Source organism: Haliotis rubra, unplaced genomic scaffold, assembly GCF_003918875.1.
Source record: "Haliotis rubra isolate DU_JTF1 unplaced genomic scaffold, ASM391887v1 Scf290, whole genome shotgun sequence".
Lineage (NCBI taxonomy): Eukaryota > Metazoa > Mollusca > Gastropoda > Lepetellida > Haliotidae > Haliotis > Haliotis rubra.
In genome coordinates this window covers 1,114,776-1,133,436 of record NW_025766958.1, presented here as the reverse complement: position 1 = coordinate 1,133,436, position 18,661 = coordinate 1,114,776, and the positions used below count along the sequence as shown (strand labels likewise).

The 18,661-nt window shown below is 38.6% G+C and overlaps 2 protein-coding genes across 2 annotated transcripts in view; one reads left to right on the top strand and one right to left on the bottom strand.

Annotated features, from left to right (window-relative positions):
* The window catches only part of LOC124281931, a 69,347-nt gene extending 52,401 nt beyond the window's left edge, over positions 1 to 16,946 (bottom strand). The window contains 1 exon segment of the mRNA XM_046717937.1: positions 16,821 to 16,946. The gene's annotated coding sequence lies outside the window, so the exon portion shown is untranslated.
* Positions 16,947 to 17,512: 566 nt separating this feature from the next.
* On the top strand, positions 17,513 to 18,199 carry LOC124281943. The gene has a single exon (XM_046717950.1). It carries the CDS (start codon positions 17,513 to 17,515, stop codon positions 18,197 to 18,199), a length of 687 nt encoding a protein of 228 aa, XP_046573906.1.
* Positions 18,200 to 18,661: the final 462 nt, after the last annotated feature.

Here is an 18,661-nt window from a genome sequence, read left to right as displayed (position 1 = left end):
AAGAATCTTAAATGGCACTTGTTTATCCAAATTAACATTAGCAATTTTTTATTTTATTACCTTTAGAAAATTCAGTTGCTGAGCTATCTATATGATAAATTTTCTAATGGAGGGGGACCCAGGTACGACCCCTGAATCACCCCACTTTCAAACTTCAAGCATGAGTCAACCTTAGACAGATATCAGTTCTGATCATGCCGCAATCTGAAATATTCAAGCTGTTTGGATCAAGCTTGGTTGTATTTATTTGTGGTATGCCAGCCCTTCCCCAAAGTTGGTGTCGATTTATGGGAAGGACATAGCTAGATCCGAGATCCCAAACATACGACAGCATGATTTGTTGTTGCTGCAAGGATAATAAGTTTACACAACTGTTCAATGTGTACATGTCAAAATTTGACCAACAACTTACTTCTTTTTGAAATTTCTTAATATCTTCATTAAAAAGATTTCATATTTCAGTTTTATTCTTTAACCTTTAAACATTTTATTTTGTGAATACTATGTAATTGGAGTGTAAGATATCATATAAATTATTAATTCATAAACTCAAAAACATAAATTGTCCTACTCTGTGCAATCTAACAGTATATTAAAATTAAAAACCAAATGCAGCAAAATATTATAATGTTATCAGCAGACACCATTAATCTGATTACGTATGCACCTGTTTGATTAGCAAATCTTCAGTAATTGGCAAAAACATATTTTCGCAAATAGTTGGAAAACCTCCAGAAATGCAGCCTTGAATGCATTGTTCTCTCTTAACACTTTTTTCCTTCCAAAACATTGTAATGACTATAACACTTCTGTCTGTTGTCTCAGAAGGGAAAAGAAAGGTCTTGGTGCTGACAAATTGTCCTTTATGGTTCCACACTGGCATTCCATGATCATGTGATTGGCTTAACTGTTGTCTGTGATGGAGCGTAAAAGACATGTTGATAGACACTGTTGTGGCAACAGAATTGATTGTTATTAAAACATTGCTGATATCAACATTGATGGGGTGTCTTTGGTGCAGCAGTTTACCTGAACAGTTGCTATGACAATAAGTGTATTGTCTGTTTGGTCAATTTACATTCCTCTGGATATTGCAAAATAACTCCACTTGTCAAATTAAAATATCTTATTCATCATTTTGACAGTAATTTCAATAATTTCTCCTCTTTCTCATATGTTGGAAAAGTTCATCCGGTTGTAAGTCACTGTAAACTACCATAGACATAACAAGTGTACAAAGTGTGATGGATGAATCTGGCTTCGGGAAGATTTGTGTCATCCATATTAGGCGTTAGTCTTCGTAACATGACCATTGTCACCATCGACCGGGTGTGGAATACAGGTTGTACTTCATACGACTCATGTAAATTTGTTAAACTTCACTATAGATAAACCTTCCTTTAAAGTGGGGGCAGTGGGGTAGCCTAATGGTTAAAGCGTTCGCTCATCACGCCGAAGACCCAGGTTCGTTTCCCCACATGGGTACAATGTGTGAAGCCCATATCTGGTGTCCCCGCCGTGATATTGCTGGAATATTGCTAAAAGCGGCGTAAAACTCACTTACTCACTCATTTAAACTAGCTTTTCTAACTAACTCCAAGTTACTATTTTCAACAACAACAAAAAAAGAAAACACGACTTTTCTAATTTTTATGAAGGCTGAATTAAGCTTAAGCATTAATACAAATGTTTGTCATAGTTCTATTTTTCCAGATGCACCAACATCACATGAGTACGGGAAATCGACATGTACTGTTCAGATCACCATTAACCTCATACTGAATTACATAGTGCTGTTTCTGGCTCATACTTACAATAACTGTCACAATATGTCAATAAAACTGTCGATGTTCATTTGTTTCAGTATGACTGGTGGCACCAGCTGTTTCAAATCAATAGCAGATGAACACACGCTTTGTCCTGATTTATGTCAAACTTCACTGCATTCAGAGCAAGTTTGTCCTTCATACTTTGTTAAGTCACATCTAACATACCCGTGAAGATCCGGATTCGAATTGGTCTTCTGTAACCAATGCTTGTCGTACGAGGTGACTAACAGTATCGGGTTGTCAGACTTCCTGACATGGATGACACGTCATCAGATCCCAATTGCGTAGATCGATGCTATTTACCGACCACCGCCATATAGCAGTAACACTAAGCTCACTCATTCACACATCTAACATGTTACAATTATTTGTTGCAGATTATTTAGAAAATCATATTCCTATTTTATATTCCAATTGATGTCAACATAAAAAGAAAAATTCCATCCAAAAGTTTCAAAAAATAAAATATAAATTTTAAATTATAAATTTTAAACATTTCACAGCTGAACTTGGTTGTATTAACTTATTCAGTTGTGATGTTGACCTTTATCTGAATGAATCAGAGCTGCATATCAATAGGTCTGAAATTGACACCTTCCTGTGTCTATTTCATCTATAATATGAACAACCTTTATTGTCAGAGCATAGGCAATGACAGACAGGCATACATTAACCTTGAACTATAAACACTTGAACTACATACAATATGCATCACAATACAGATGCAAGTACAACAAATACAACCTGAGTAAGATCAAATACATGCATGCATGTTATAGCTGGGCCACGTATTGATTTCATGTGAGTTTCAGTCAGAAACATTTCTCGATCGTCATGCTCAGGTCAGGGGAACCTGCAACCATGACAGACTGTTTCGTCGTGCTAAGGCGTAATTGCTGACATGACAGAAATGGTTTTGTCATGCTATGTTGTAATCACTGACAACCATTATATAGACAGTCCCATTGCACTGTGTAGAATTGCTGACAACCATGTCATAGTCAAGTCCCATATACTGTGTTGTAATCAATGCAGCTACCTACTGACAACCACACCATAGCCGTACCGTCACGCTCAATTGCATCATGCACAACCATGTCAGTCCTAATCAAAATCAGCAAATAGACAGTGTATCTGTTTATCATTTGCACCTGACCACCAGGTATGTTATTACTGTGTACAACATATCATTGCTCCACGAATCAGTGAGGTCAAACTGATTATGATGAATGACGTTTCCAAGAACATGAGCAGGAACAACTGGGTTGGGCTAAAACAAACACAGTTCAAGAACATAGTTCTCAAATTTAGGATCAGTAATCAGACGCCATTTCAGTTCTGAGTGAAGGAGTGAGTTTACTTTTATGCCACTTTTAGCAATATTCCACCAATATAATGACGGGGTACACCAGAAATGGGCTTCACACACTGTATCCATGTGGGGAATCGAACCAGGGTCTTTGGCTTGACGAGCTAACACTTTAACCACTAGGCTACCCCACCACCCCTTCAGTTCTGAACTTCAACTGAAACATTAATGAAACATATTACATGTAACTGATGCAAAATAATACAGAAAATTGTCGAGACATCAACCTAATATTGTAGTTTATTTATTTATTATCTTAAATTATTTTTATGCAAGAAGTCCATAAAACATTTCATGCACAATCATAATAAAGGGAAGTCAGCAGATAAATGAAGAATCCTGTTTCAGATATCCAAGATCAAATTTACCTATGTACAGTCAAGCACAAAAGAACTTACTCAAAGTAGGCGGGCTATTTCACATCTTTCATCTTGCATAATAAACATCCCCAGTATCTGTGACAGTGAATAAGCAACGATACTATGAACCCATTGTGTAGAGGTGTCATCTATCATCTAAATGTGTTCTTTAATGGTTTGTCACGGCACACAACAGGAGGCGTCAGTCCAACAAAAAATGCAATTTCACAGTAAAATACATAGGTGAAAGAGGGCAACCCTGCGACACTCCACTGTATGATATACATTATCCAATTACCTTGTCTTGTATGGAGTAGATATATATCGTTTACAAGCAAATTAACCTGTGAAACTGCCCCAGTATTACAGAATTGTTTCTTTTCAGAGCTTTAATGAAAGACAGTATTACATCATTTTATGAACATGGAGCCAAGTATTTGTCACAATATGGCTTAAACAATGCTGATGTGATCATAAGTCTCAACTCACAGAAATTTTCCATGTAAGCTGAACACACCCAAGTTACAATTACTACCACACAACCTGCAGGTGGTGATATCTAAATAGAAAGTCGAAGTTTGCATGCATAAACAGAAGAAAAAGCACCTCGACATCACTAAATACCATCGTTGCTAAATTGTCTTGAGTCCCTGTTACTTAAGCATGGTATAGCAAACTTTAACCACTCTACTTTTAACCAACCACTGGACTGACACTATTTACTAATCACGCTATTTTAACACAATGCAAAGATGAAAAATCCCTTCAACATGTTTGTTAGATACAGAATACACATGTATATAGAGTCTACACTTCTTCCTCAATAACTATGATCTGCCAAAATGAATTATGCCTTCGTGTGGACCCGCACAAATAGCCTTAGAAGGGTTAACAGATGAAACATGACAACCACTATGGCAGGTTAACTAAGTGATTCTAAACTTGAGATTGTCACCCTGTAAATATCCTTGTGTGACCGTCCCTGATACGGCCTTCGACAGACCCTCCGTGACAATGAATCAACTACCCTGTCTAACGCCTACGCCACCCATGGCTTCCTGTTAACTGAATCTCTCTGATCTGGTTGCTGGAATAGTAGAGAGACAACCCATTGTGTGTGCTTGAATGAACAAGTGAATCATCATATGGAGTAAGTTATGGTTAAATTTGACAGAACTATCATGATTATTAACATATGAAAACTGTTTGGAATCAAGCTTTGCACAATATGCTGTGACACCGAAAAACAGCTTCACCAATAAAATCAATGCAGGGAAATGAACCCAGATAATGTAGGGAAATGAACCCAGATAATGCAGGGAAATGAACCCAGATAATGCAGGGAAATGAACCCAGATAATGCAGGGAAATGAACCCAGACCATAGGTATGAAAAGAGAGCGCTGTCACATTGTGCAACCTTACCAGCCTCACATTTTCTTGTCGGACGATATTTATCTTGCAATGTGATAACTTTATTCCCAAGACTGTTTAACATGCACCTAAAGTTGAATTGATCAAACAGCGTGTTCCCAAGTCAGTTAGGAATACACAAACAGCCCATCAAATCATTCCATGTTCATTCTCTTTGCCGTCCTGGTATTCCTGGCCATCTTTAGCCGACATTGTGACCACCTGATACTCAGTTTTAAATTAAGTCCTTTCAGCAATATACTGCACATCTAAACACCTTCAGGGGCGGTGGGGTAGCCTAGTGGTTAAAGTGTTGGCTCGTCACGCCGAAGACCCGGGTTCGAATCCCCATATGGGTACAATGTGTAATGCATATTTCTGGTGTCCCCCCCACCGTGATATTGCTGGGATATTGCTAAAAGCGGCGTAAAACCATACTCACTCATTTGAACAGTCAGTCAGTCAAAACACCTTCAAACCCAATTCCGATTATATTTCATTACAATTTGTCTTACTGTAAGGCCCCCCTCCATGAAGCAGAAATAACCCTGTTTGTGTAACAGTGTTGACAAGACTGGACCTGTGACTGATATAATGAGCAACAGTTAACTCCAAGGAATGATGACAATCAACATGTCACCAGCCTGACCACAAGATACACTGATGACTCTCAAGCAGTACATCCTAGCAGTCTGAACCAATCCTAACCCAGTATACACTGATGACTGACAAGCAATCATGTGAACTTCAATCCTAACAGCCTGACCACAAGATACACTGATGACTCTTACAAGCAGTATCACGTGAACCAATCCTAACCCAGCCTGACCACAAGATACACTGATGACTCCTACAAGCAGTATCATGTGAACCAATCCTAACCCAGAATCTCCTTAGGGATCAAAATCATGAAAAACTGTTTAATACATATGGTTTACATTGTAGCATTAAATATGCCACTATGATACCTTTGAAAAACAATGAAAGGTTACACCTGATCTCAATCCGTATCACCAGACCAACAGGTGTCCTCACCTGTCACTGACAAGACTACATCCAGTTACAAACTACAAGGCATGAAACAGCATCGACAACGGCAACATCTGTTCACGATAGAAACTTTCCTTATTCTATTCCTGTATTCATTATTGACCACCATCCTTTATGTGCAGTAGAGCACTGTTACAGGGATGGCGGTGTTACTGATGAAGAAGCAATATAATGAGGCAGCCTTGTATGTACTGGCGAGGTATTATGCTGATGTCAGCATATTCACCCTTGCAACCAACCATCACAAAGCCATTTATCATTATCAGGTGTCAAAACATCAGTAGTGTATTCCAGGGATGGATAAGTTCCAAGTACCATGTTGTCTTTGTCAGATCCTGTGTGGCAAACAAGAGACATGTATCCCGCGTATTTTCTCAGACACCCAGCAGAAAATGGGTACCCGGTGGGATAAGTCATGTGACTGTTAACCTTCTAGCACCTTACAGGCAGCTTGGGTTATCAAGGGAGTGATTGAGTGAGTGAGTTTGTTTTTACGCCGCTTTTAGCAATATTCCAACAATATTATGGCGGGGGACACCAGAAATGAGCTTCACACATTGTACCCATGTGGGGAATCCAACCCGGGTCTTCGGTGTGACGAGCGAACGCTTTAACCATCAGGCTACCCCACCGCCCCTGGTTATCCGGGGTAATAATAATCAGATTGTTAGTGCTATGAGCATTCACCTAGTGAATTCAGTTTAGTGCATCATAAATGTTCTTATGATTATTATTCACACTCACGTCTCTTCATATATTATGGTATTCATATTTATTTATTTATTTATTTATTTTAATACTAATGAGGACCTGTTAATCACGGTGTGTGACCTGATTGTGTGTCTGATAGCACTGGTACTCATGTTATCAACCACTGGTTTGTCTGGAATATTTCACACAGCAGCATTTACTGGACTCCTCACATCACCATTTTCCTGTTTAGAAAGCATGAGCAAATCTTTCTCATACTGCCATGTTAACAGAGATAACACACCTCTGCTTGCTTGTTTGTTTGCAGGGTTTTACAAGACGCGCGATTCCTGCCTATTGGACGCAGAAATTTGATGAAGTACCCCCAAACTAAGATCCTGTACGTCCTTCTGGACACAATATACTTTTTTCTGGGAAATAACTTTCTGAGTTTGTAATGATATCCCATATTAAAATATAAACATTCTGTTTGCAATCATTATTCTAATGACATTGAAAGTAACCCATATTATAACATAATCATTATCAAATGGGAAGCTTCCAAGATCATTGATTTCATGCAAACTGGTGTGCCCCCAATTTTGGAAATGGATTCCCCCCCAAACTATGCCCAAAGGACTCCCAGTTTCAAAGAGCTATGTTAAACCCCATGTTTGTTGTTGCAATATTCCAGCTATAGGGCAGCGGTATGTATACAATCGAGCCCGGACCAGACAATCCAGTGATCAGCATCGTGAGCATCAATCAACACAATTGGGTTACGATGACGCGTATCAACCAAGTCAGCGAGCTTGACCACCCAATCCCGTTAGTCGCCTCTTACGAGAAGCATAGGTTGCTGAAGACCATTTTTAACCCGGATCTTCATGGGTTAACACACCTGTACAATACTGACATTTAAAATAGTCTGTGGTTCATTTCAACCTTCAACACGAATCGAGGTAATTCATTTCGCCATAGACATGGGATATTTCAATCAATCACTGTAACAGTCTGAGTCAGAAGCAATCCCGCTAACTTCATTTTTACATCCATGCTACATGAGCATCCTTCTGAAAAAAGGGAAATTTGACAGGATAATCATCTTTCCTGAAATTGATTTCCACAATACACGTGTCAATCTACAGTTTGTTAGTTATCACATCAGAAAGAAGATATATCACACCTGTCGACTGAATAACCCCACGATGTTTGTGTCGAGATAACTTTCAGAAAGAATGTCAAACCTATCCATCAGCACACTCAGATTTATTCCGCCTGACAAATTGTTCAATGCACGCAAGGGTCCAATCACAATCCAACTTTGCACGACACTTGAAACTGAATCCAAAACACAACCGGTTAAAGCCTATGCTAGATTGTACCCCGAAAAAACCTCAACCACCTAAAGGCAGGAAACCCTTTCAATCCAACACAAAAGGTACATTCATGCAGATGCATTCCTGGTCTTAAAACAGTATCTAAGTTTAGACTGAACTTTAATTCGTCCAACACAAGGTAAAGCAGCCAGACAACACAATTACAACCTAATCCTGGTCAAACAGTTACCGAGTGGACACAGGAGGGACAGCGGCCGGCTGAGTGGACACACGGGGAGACAGTCACTGTATTGTAATTGTGTGAGAGAAAATGCAAACATCGACACGAATCTAAACAGACCTGAAATAACCCAATGAGAGAAGTCGGCCATTAATGCCATAGCGGAGCCCTACTGGAGGAACAGTGCATGGCTGAATGAGCTGGCTTTATGCATGGCAGGTATTTTACATTGAAACAGAAATACAGCCATCTGCAACTGGAGCGGGAGGGTCTGACGCTCACCATGGTTATGACTAATACAAGATCGGATGTTCTGAAATGGACAGTAGTGTAGTGGTGTCTACAGCAGCCAGGAGGACAGCATGTTTAGAGAGGATTGCAAATACAGTACACCAATGTTATAAACTAATTTCAGTTTGTTATAACTATAGTATATTATACTAATTTTGATTATACAGCAAGTTGCCAGGACCCAACAAACAGTTGGTTATATCTGCAGATCTATATATCCACCACCTCGTTATAACTGTTCAGCAAGAGACCAGGACTGAATATAAACAGTTGGTTATATCTGCAGCTCTTTATATCCATCACCTCATTATAACTGTTCAGCAAGAGACCAGGACTGAATATAAACAGTTGGTTATATCTGCAGCTCTTTATATCCATCACCTCGTTATAACTGCTCAGCAAGAGACCAGGACTGAATATAAAGTTGGTTATATCTGCAGCTCTTCCATCACCTCGTTATAACTGCTCAGCAAGAGACCAGGACTGAATATAAACAGTTATTATATCTGCAGCTCTTTATATCCATCACCTCATTATAACTGTTTTCAGCAAGAGACCAGGACCGAATATAAACAGTTGGTTATATTTGATTCCTTATATCCAGGAATTATTGCTTTGATTTTAAACAGTTAAATAATTCCTGTGTCTTTAACGAAACAGGTTGATTCATGGAGTAAATATCCATACGTGAAACAGAAGTGATCTATCACGATCACACACAATAGATCTTATCAGATATTGAAGAGAGTGTCAACACTGACTCGAATGACATACGTACATCCTGGACTGAGTATACCATCCCATACAATAGCTGACATACTTCAACAACACAATGTAGTGATGCGTGATTCACCTTAACATAGAAACAGGCATGTGAAGACAATGAGCCACCTGTTACTATTTTCAAAGCTAAACATAAAAACATATATTTACTTTCATATATACTACTCAAAAATAGTTAAGGAACACCTGATTCTTATATATTCCTATAGATAATCTGTCACTTATGGCATGGAGTGAGTGAGTTTAGTTTTACGCCGCTTTCAGCAATATCCCAGCAATATCCCGGCAATATCACGGCGGGGGACACCAGAAATTGGCTTCACACATTGTACCCATGTGGGGAATCGAACCCGGGTCTTCGGCCTTTACGAGCGAACGCTTTAACCACTAGGCTACCAACCGCCCCCTTACGGCATGGAAGATTAACCATATTAACATGTAGAATCAGGTTTTCTTTTGAGGAGTATATTTTTAAACAGGTGCATAAATGATAGTATTAACCCTCCTGAATACTAATAATATAAATCATTAGAGGATACTATAACGTACTAGATGCCGTTTGTAGACCTACACCCAAAACATCCACAAGCCATCTACAACCTGCAGGCAAAGTGATCTGCCAATACCTGTTGACCTGACAATTCAAACTTCAACGACATTTCTTCGGTCAATATATTCTATAGAATACTCCTCTTTATCAAACAGTTCCACAATACCTCATGAATATTCATTAGTATTCAGTGATCAATAACCCATGACCTGTTCAATTATACAGTCAAAACAAAATGCACAATGACCCACACAAACTTTAATACTTACGACTGACTGGATCAAATACTCAATGTTTTATCAAAGTTCTTGTCAATGTAATGTCCTCAGGCAGGTAGTGACTCATCCAGCCCCTTGGAGTCCATGAGATAAGCGAAAGTTTGAAAGTGGGCGACGTTATGTCAATCCCTTATTCAGGTTTTCAGGTGCATGAAATGAACATGTATATTCAGCTAAGTCTTTCTTGAACTGTGAGTACAATGTATTAGTACAGCTCTACAAAAGCTTCTTAGAGACATGAAGTAATCTAATTTTACGTTTCCTGTTGACCTGATGAATATGTCAGAGTGTACAATAAACTAGTAACTGGTATTTGACAGCATATTTGATTAAATGGAAACTGAATACACATAGTTTGTGTAAAGACTGAGATTTATCATATTCAGGAAGTCTACATAGGTAATATACTGTTGGAAAAAATACAGGCACAACAATTCCGGCATGAAATTCGATGCTTTGAAAAAATATCGAAATTATATGTTTTCATACCATAAATATCATTACTTATGATATACATATGTCCCTTATATATATTTACAAAGGAAACACACAACAGTTCCTTGGGACCCATTCTCAACCAGTGAGTAAGCTGGGTTTTACGCCTCCTTTAGAAATATTACCTATTCCAGCAATATAATGGCAGGGGACACCAGAAATGGGATTCACACATTGTACCCCATTCTCAACCAGAATCCTCAAATATTTAATATATACAAGATATGCCATGACAGATCAAATATTGTAATTTGAAACAAACAGAATGTTCCTAACTTTTTTAGAAGCATATACACCACATGCTTAACTTTCAATACAATTTTCTGAAAAGTCAGTAACCACACAATATGTGTAGATGGTATAACGAAGCAAAAGCATGTCTATGGTGCAGTTTCAGTGTGATGAATAAGGACGAAGTTGGTTGACAGGACGACAACAGAATGTGACAAGTCCTGGTATGTCACCAATGCCAAGCTCAGGTGATGCACTCGGGCGTATGTAAAACCTCACCCCTGTGTCAGGGTTCAACACAGATGGCTGTATATTTCATACAACTTTTGCCATTTAATGTTGAGTGACACAAAAGCCTTATAAAGCACCTCTACCTTATTCAAGTTGACATATTTGTGTTATGTAGATGAAACAGGTTTATAGAATGAAGTACACCTTCACTGTATGAAGGTGTGCGCGTTTGTCACGCTCCACAGCAAGGTCGATGTGCTAACTCAATTTGACCTAAAGACGTATCCTGCATCAAGGGCCGTGGGGTAGCCTACTGGTTAAAGCATCCGCACATCATGCTGAAGACCCGGGTTCGATTCCATACATGGGTGCAACGTGTGAGGCTCATTTCTGGTGTCCCCCACCATGACATTCCTGTAATATTACTAAACTCAGCGTAAAACCATACTCTCTCACTCACTCAGGGGGACAAAATAAGGGACAGCATCCACAGCCCTGTATATGAAGTCAAAGGGATTCCTGGGTCCTTGAAATTTACATCTAAAGACCCCTGCATCTTGTATTGTTAATATTACCATCATCATAAGGACCCTGTCACTTTCATGCTATCTATCACACTTGTAACCCTTCCAAAATCATTCATCATATGTATATCACACTTGTAACCCTTCCAAAATCATTCATCATATGTATTATTAAGTGTTATCCTACATTACAATCAATTCTGTGGCAGGCAGCAATATTCCATGGATATCACAGCGCTTACAAACCCAGTGGTTGACAGCATGAGCACCTGCCACATGCTGTTGTGTCATGATGACATAGTGACACCTAATCAGTTAATTAGTATTAAATTACCCAGCATGTACATTGTACAGAGATTATTCTGTTTCTGAATCACTAAAACATTTTGTACAGTTGAGAACTTCTAAAGAACGAGTTTAAATATAGTAGCAAGTATCATGCAACATTTGAGTTGGCATGTTACACACCTTGTTACAATGTTCGAGGGAAATCACAAGTTTAATGCAGCACTCTTAATTGCCCTTAAGGGAAATCGGTTAATTTCTTGCTCAACATCTTGCACTTCACCAAGAATCTTTCTCTTGGCAAAGGACCATTAAAAGAAAGCCAGGTAGAATCCACAGGTTATCGATGCAACACAATCTGGCAGTCTGACAGATAATATGTCTATTTCATGTAGATAGAAAAGATCAGGAAATCTGACAGCCACACAGCAACCTTACACAGGTATCAACACACGAATAACCCCTTACCCCCTACCGACCCCCACACAGATAGTTACATGGGTCATAACACAGAAATAAGCCCCTACCCACCCCCACACAGATACTTACATGGGTAATAACACAGAAATAACCATTTCACTCACCACAACTTGTTGCCGACATCCAAATTTCAGCATAACTCTGTTACATATTACTTCACTACACAATTTTTTAAATGGCTATGCACAACTGTGTCCTAAAACAATACACTACAAGAAATACCATAAAATCAATCAGCATTTTTACTTTATTTAATAGTCTATAATTTACTAATGTACTCATTGAACTGGAAATAGTAACTGACAAGTTTCTTTGCAAAGAACGAAATCCTATCAATCATGAAATCATATACATTACATATTGAGCAGCCTACTACTTGTACACTGGTACAATCTGTGTTATAATTAACCCTGCTTTGACTACTTACTGTTATCAGTATGATTAATGAGATCCCTACACCCATAACAGTATAAGCCACTACACGAATTCATCAATGTGATCAACACTGACGTATGTGTTTATGCCTTGAACATTGCATGTATCCTTCATTTAACCAATCTGTGACAAAGTGTACAGTAGTGGAATAGTGTGTATTCTATGTTCACCTTGTGACTTGTGTATTTCACAGATATTATAAAATAACCCATCTGTGACAAAGTGTATATTCTTGGATTAGTGTGTATTCTATGTCTATTTCACCCTGTGCCTTGTACATTGCATGGATATTTTGAAATAACCAGTCAAGTGTACAGTCCTGGATTAGTGTGTACTTTATCTTAGTTTACCCTGTATGTTGTATATAGCAAGGATATTCCACATGACGAATCAGTGACAAAGTGACATACAGTCCTGGATTTGTCTATATTCTATATTCATTTCACCCTGTGCCTTGTATATATATTGCCTTGTATATTGCAAGGATATTTCATTTTAATCAGCCCAACTGTGTATTCAATATTTAGTTCACACTGTAACACAACAGGACCTGTGAATATATTAGTGGTGTAACGATTCATCGATAGTATTGATGTTTACATCGTCAACTACGCGATACAAGTGCATCGATAGAAAACACATTTAGGCAATATATAGGATAATTATATCGCGAGGGTCCATGATACATTGATGTATCGCCACAAGAGACGACATATCCCGATACAACTTAAATACTACTTAAAGTTGTAAGGAGTATTGCATTAGGGAATAGGAAAGGAGTCTCTTTGAAATTCTTCTGAATTTTAAAAACAAACTGAATTTTAAAGGAATTTGTTTGTGTCTGTTATCTTTCTTACATGGACAAATGAGTTAGTGTATATACAGTCAAAGAGTGTGAACATTTTACAAACTCTGTGACCTGTAGAATACTTGTGTTCAAGTAATTGAAATATGCAGATATGTCTTAGTTGTTTGACAAATAACACCATTTATAAACAGCTATGAACGACGTCTTATCTTTGTTAAGAAGAGAACAAAGAGAAGATAAAATTTAGAAAGCAGACTTATGAGTTTTTTTCAGTGATTCTGAATTCCGATATAAATGACAGTGAATTGTTTGTGAAAGCATTGGTGTAGAAGCACAACTTCCCAAGGGAAACTTCACTTTCAAATGTATATATATATATATATATATATGATCAAGGTATGCTGAATATGTTTGACTGTACTGTCTTAAGCATTAAATACTGAAACTTAATTAGATGAACAGCTGTTTAAGTGTGGGTGAATGTAAAACAAGTTCTGCTGTATAACAAATAAAGTTTCAGTCATTTTATCTACCATATCTGTTCTTTTTATAGAAATTGTAAAGTATCGGGATATGTATCATACAGGCACAATTGCATCGTGATGATAATCGCCTCGCAGGTTCCTTGCCAATACTTTCATGATGTATCATCTCGCCTCATTAAACAGATATCGGGATACATCGTCTCGCCACTTAAGCCACGATACACAGCTCTAGAATATATGCACTTGCAAAACCATTTTGCAAAATCAATAGCTCAGTGTAGATTCCTAGGTAGGTGTATATGGCAGTGCACATTCCCAGATTGGTGTATATCCTGTGTTTCTTTCACCCTGTCTCAGAGGACACTCCAGTTATATGTGCATGTGTACTGCACTGTCGCCTCACTTGACAACTAATCAGTGACACAGTGCACATTCCCAGATCGGTGTATATCCCATGTTTATTTCCCTCTGTCTCAAAGCTGACACCACACAGCGGTAAACTGGAGGGGGCATCACATGGCATCAGTGTCATTACCTGTTAACTGCTACAACCCTAATCAACATGTCAGGAATTTGAAGTAATGTGTTTGCCAGAACCCTCGGAATGCTATGTGCAAATTAAATCAATGCCTATCTGCTAGTGGAAGCAAGACAAGTATGTATACATATCAAGTCAATTTCCAGTTGGCTGAAACTGTTCCCCTAACGATAAAACAAAAATTATTTTTTCAGACAAAAAAACAACATAAATAGCACTGTTCTCTATTCTCTTATTCTGTTAGTCTTGTCTCATTGTATTCTTCTATTGTCTTGTACTGTTCATCTTCTGTCTAACTGAGCTCACCTACTACGGTCCACCACAGTTCATTAATTGTTTTCGTGTCTTCATCTATGTTCTTATTCTGTTTCTACAACCTTCTCCAATTTCAGTCAACATTTATTGATACATCAATTACCTATGTTAAACTGGTTTCTCCGATTCCAATTGGTTTCTGGAATGAGGTGACCTTAACCCTGTATGCAGGTAGTGAAGGTGAAGGTTGCTAGACAAACAAGGCTATCTGGCAGTGTATGGCAGTTCATGGTTATCAGGCAAGTGGTTCAGTGAAGTATTTACAAATATGGATCTGTAGTCAAGTTACCACTGGTGTGTAGTGTGTTGGTGAAACAAAGCCCCCACAAAATCTGGGGAGATGGTTGAATGAATTCCTGTGAAACTTGATATCAAGTAAACATTGCTGTTGAAATAAATATAGATTATGAATTTGACTATTGTAAACAAACCCAAATACTATCATGTTGAAACTGTATATCAGATTCAGTGGTCTCCAAAAATACTTTATTTGGATTTCCAAAGTTATATTCAAGTTTAAGGGACCTAATTTAGATTAACATCACATTGGGTTTTATTGTCTCCGAGGTGATTTTGTATTTAATAAAGTTTGTATTATTATGAGATTCTAAATGTTATCCGATTCGCAATTACACAACAAACTTAAATATATGCTTTTACACATAAATAGGAAAGCAGCATGTACATTTTACATTATATTATGAAACATGATATTTAGTTATATTTACCATCTCTATATCTTAAATGTTGCACATGTGTAACATTTGTAAATAAACTTTTTCATCTTTCATTGATGCATAATAATTATATACACACTGCAACGGGTGGTTAACACGCATTATATTATGAAACATGATATTGAGTTATATTTACCATCTCTATATCTAAAATGTTGCACGTGTGTAACATTTGTAAATATACTTTTTCCTCTTTCATTGATGCATGATAATTATATGTACACTGTTACGGTATGTTCACACACTATCTGACTCAGCAAATTAGCACTGGTATACTATAAAACAGATATACATATATACAATGGTTACATAATGCTGTTTGTGAAGTACCCGCTCCCAAAAAACAAGCCAGTCAGAAAGTGATCCTATTGAGCTGATGCATTGCACAGAAACGGGTTTTAATAATTGAATTGACTGACATCCTGCCAAGTTTCCAGCCATGTTGCCGGTCGGGTGAATACACTATATATAGACCCCGGCTTCGTTCACAATCGCATGAAAGTGATGAGTCGGCTATCTGGTCGAGCGACTATGAAATCTACAAGCACGCTATGAAATATACAACTGTTACATCACGCGACGCGAGGTGACATTTGACATGGATGACACACGCGACAGGTGCTTAATTATACTTAGTTAATTATAATCATATGCTAAATATTCACATACGTGTGATAGCACAATAAACGGCAATTAAGCAGATGGGGTTTGATTGTCCGCTTCCGGACCACAGACGTTAGCACCTGTGAGATATACAATAGATCCGAGCCTTTGAGAACCTGTTAACTTTTCAGGGAGAGTGCGTCAAGTTGAAATAGTCCATAATGTCACATAGTACCTGGTGTATAAATACGATCGGTATATCCGAGCTGAAAGTTTGCAATCACTTCACTGGACGCTGGCTACAGTTATGAATATGACACCGCAGTGTAGGGTAAGGCTCCCAAACATGGGCACCGGTTAGCAAATCGTAATGAACGCCATGCTTCCGCATGTAAGTTTGTCGATCGCTTTTACCAACGCGGGGACGAAACACACGTTTGTCAGATCCAGTTTGCAAAGAAAAGACTGAATATCGCACTCACCTTTCAGCAGAATCGGTGGATTTAGGAATGGGTCGGGTCAGTACTCTCAATGCAGCGCCGGGTAGTATAGGATGGTCCTTGTGCGCAGACTATGATGCGCAATGTACCCACGCTAAATTCATAGCGTGCCAGTGAAATGACAGCGCGGCAAAGGGAGGTAATCTGTGTGGGCAGGGAATGTGGGAGAAATTTGCATTGTGATATATATGTGCAGACCTTTTGTTTTTTTGTACAGTGAGACATCATTTCTCTACGGAACTGGATATATTTTTCAAAACGAATCTATTAAATTATCTTGAATTATAAATAATGTTTGAAAGTTTCATAATCTAATTTATATTATTTGCTCATGACAAACATGTATCATAATACATCAACATTGTGTTATTGTTATTAATAATTATACTGTTGTTTTTGTTGACGTTGTGTTTCGGAATGTAAGACCTACTGCAATGGAATGCTCAAACTCAGCCAACTGTTGTTATTCAATAAATACCAATGTCTACTATTAAAGGTTAGACGGTATTGATCGATTTCAGTTGCTTACGTGACTCGCCTTTCCACAAAGCTGATAGCCTATCGGGGACGTATACAACTACACTACTTGTATCGCCACCACATCCGTGATACACAATCACTAAAGGCTACTGCAATTAAACGATTAAAGTTTGTTTTTTGTTTACCTCCACACAATGTTCATACAGCATTATTCCGCCTCAACAGCAGCATTATTCCACCTCAACAGCAGCATTATTCAACCTCAACAGCAGCATTATTCCATCTCAACAGCAGCATTATTCAACCTCAACAGCAGCATTATTCCATCTCAACAGCAGCATTATGCCACCTCAACAGAAGCATTATTCAACCTCAACGGCAGCATTATTCCATCTCAACAGCAGCATTCTTCCACCTCAACAGCAGCATTATTCCATCTCAACAGCAGCATTATGCCACCTCAACAGCAGCATTATTCAACCTCAACAGCAGCATTATTCCATCTCAACAGCAGCATTATTCCATCTCAACAGAAGCATTATTCCATCTTAACAGCAGCATTATTCCACCTCAACGGCAGCATTATTCAATCTCAACGGCAGCATTCTTCCACCTCAACAGCAGCATTATTCAACCTCAACAGCAGCATTATTCAACCTCAACAGAAGCATTATTCCACCTCAACAGCAGCATTATTCAACCTCAACAGCAGCATTATTCCATCTCAACAGCAGCATTATTCAACCTCAACGGCAGCATTATTCAATCTCAACGGCAGCATTCTTCCACCTCAACAGCAGCATTATTCAACCTCAACAGCAGCAGCATTATTCCACTTCAACAGCAGCAGCATTGTTCAACCTCAACAGCAGCATTATTAAACCTCGATAACTGCAACCTGCAAAAAATCACTTGGACCAGACAAACCGGTGATTGGCACTGTGAGCAAGTTTCCACACCATCAGAGTACGAGTCATCGAGTCTGACCACCCGATTCGAACAGCATCGATTGACGATAATCCGTTCCTTCCAGCCAGGAGGGCGGTGGGGTAGCCTAGTGGTTAAATCATTCGCTCGGGTTCGATTCCCCGGCTTCGATTCCCCACATGGGTACAATGTGTGAAGCCCATTTCTGGTGTTCCCCGCTGGGATATTGCTAAAAGCGGCGTAAAACTAAACTCACTCTCTCACACCTACCCGGAATCACCTACAAAGTGCTGTTATCCCAACCACGTACTTCAGTGACTGCAACGACCACTGCAGGACCGCCATTGTTACTACAAAGACCACCATCGGAACAACTGCGACTAAAACGACTACTTCTACAAAAATATTTGCGACGA

Coding starts and splice junctions, on each gene's coding strand:
- LOC124281943 (XM_046717950.1), top strand. CDS start 17,513: ATGTTCATACAGCATTATTCCGCCTCAACAGCAGCATTATTCCACCTC.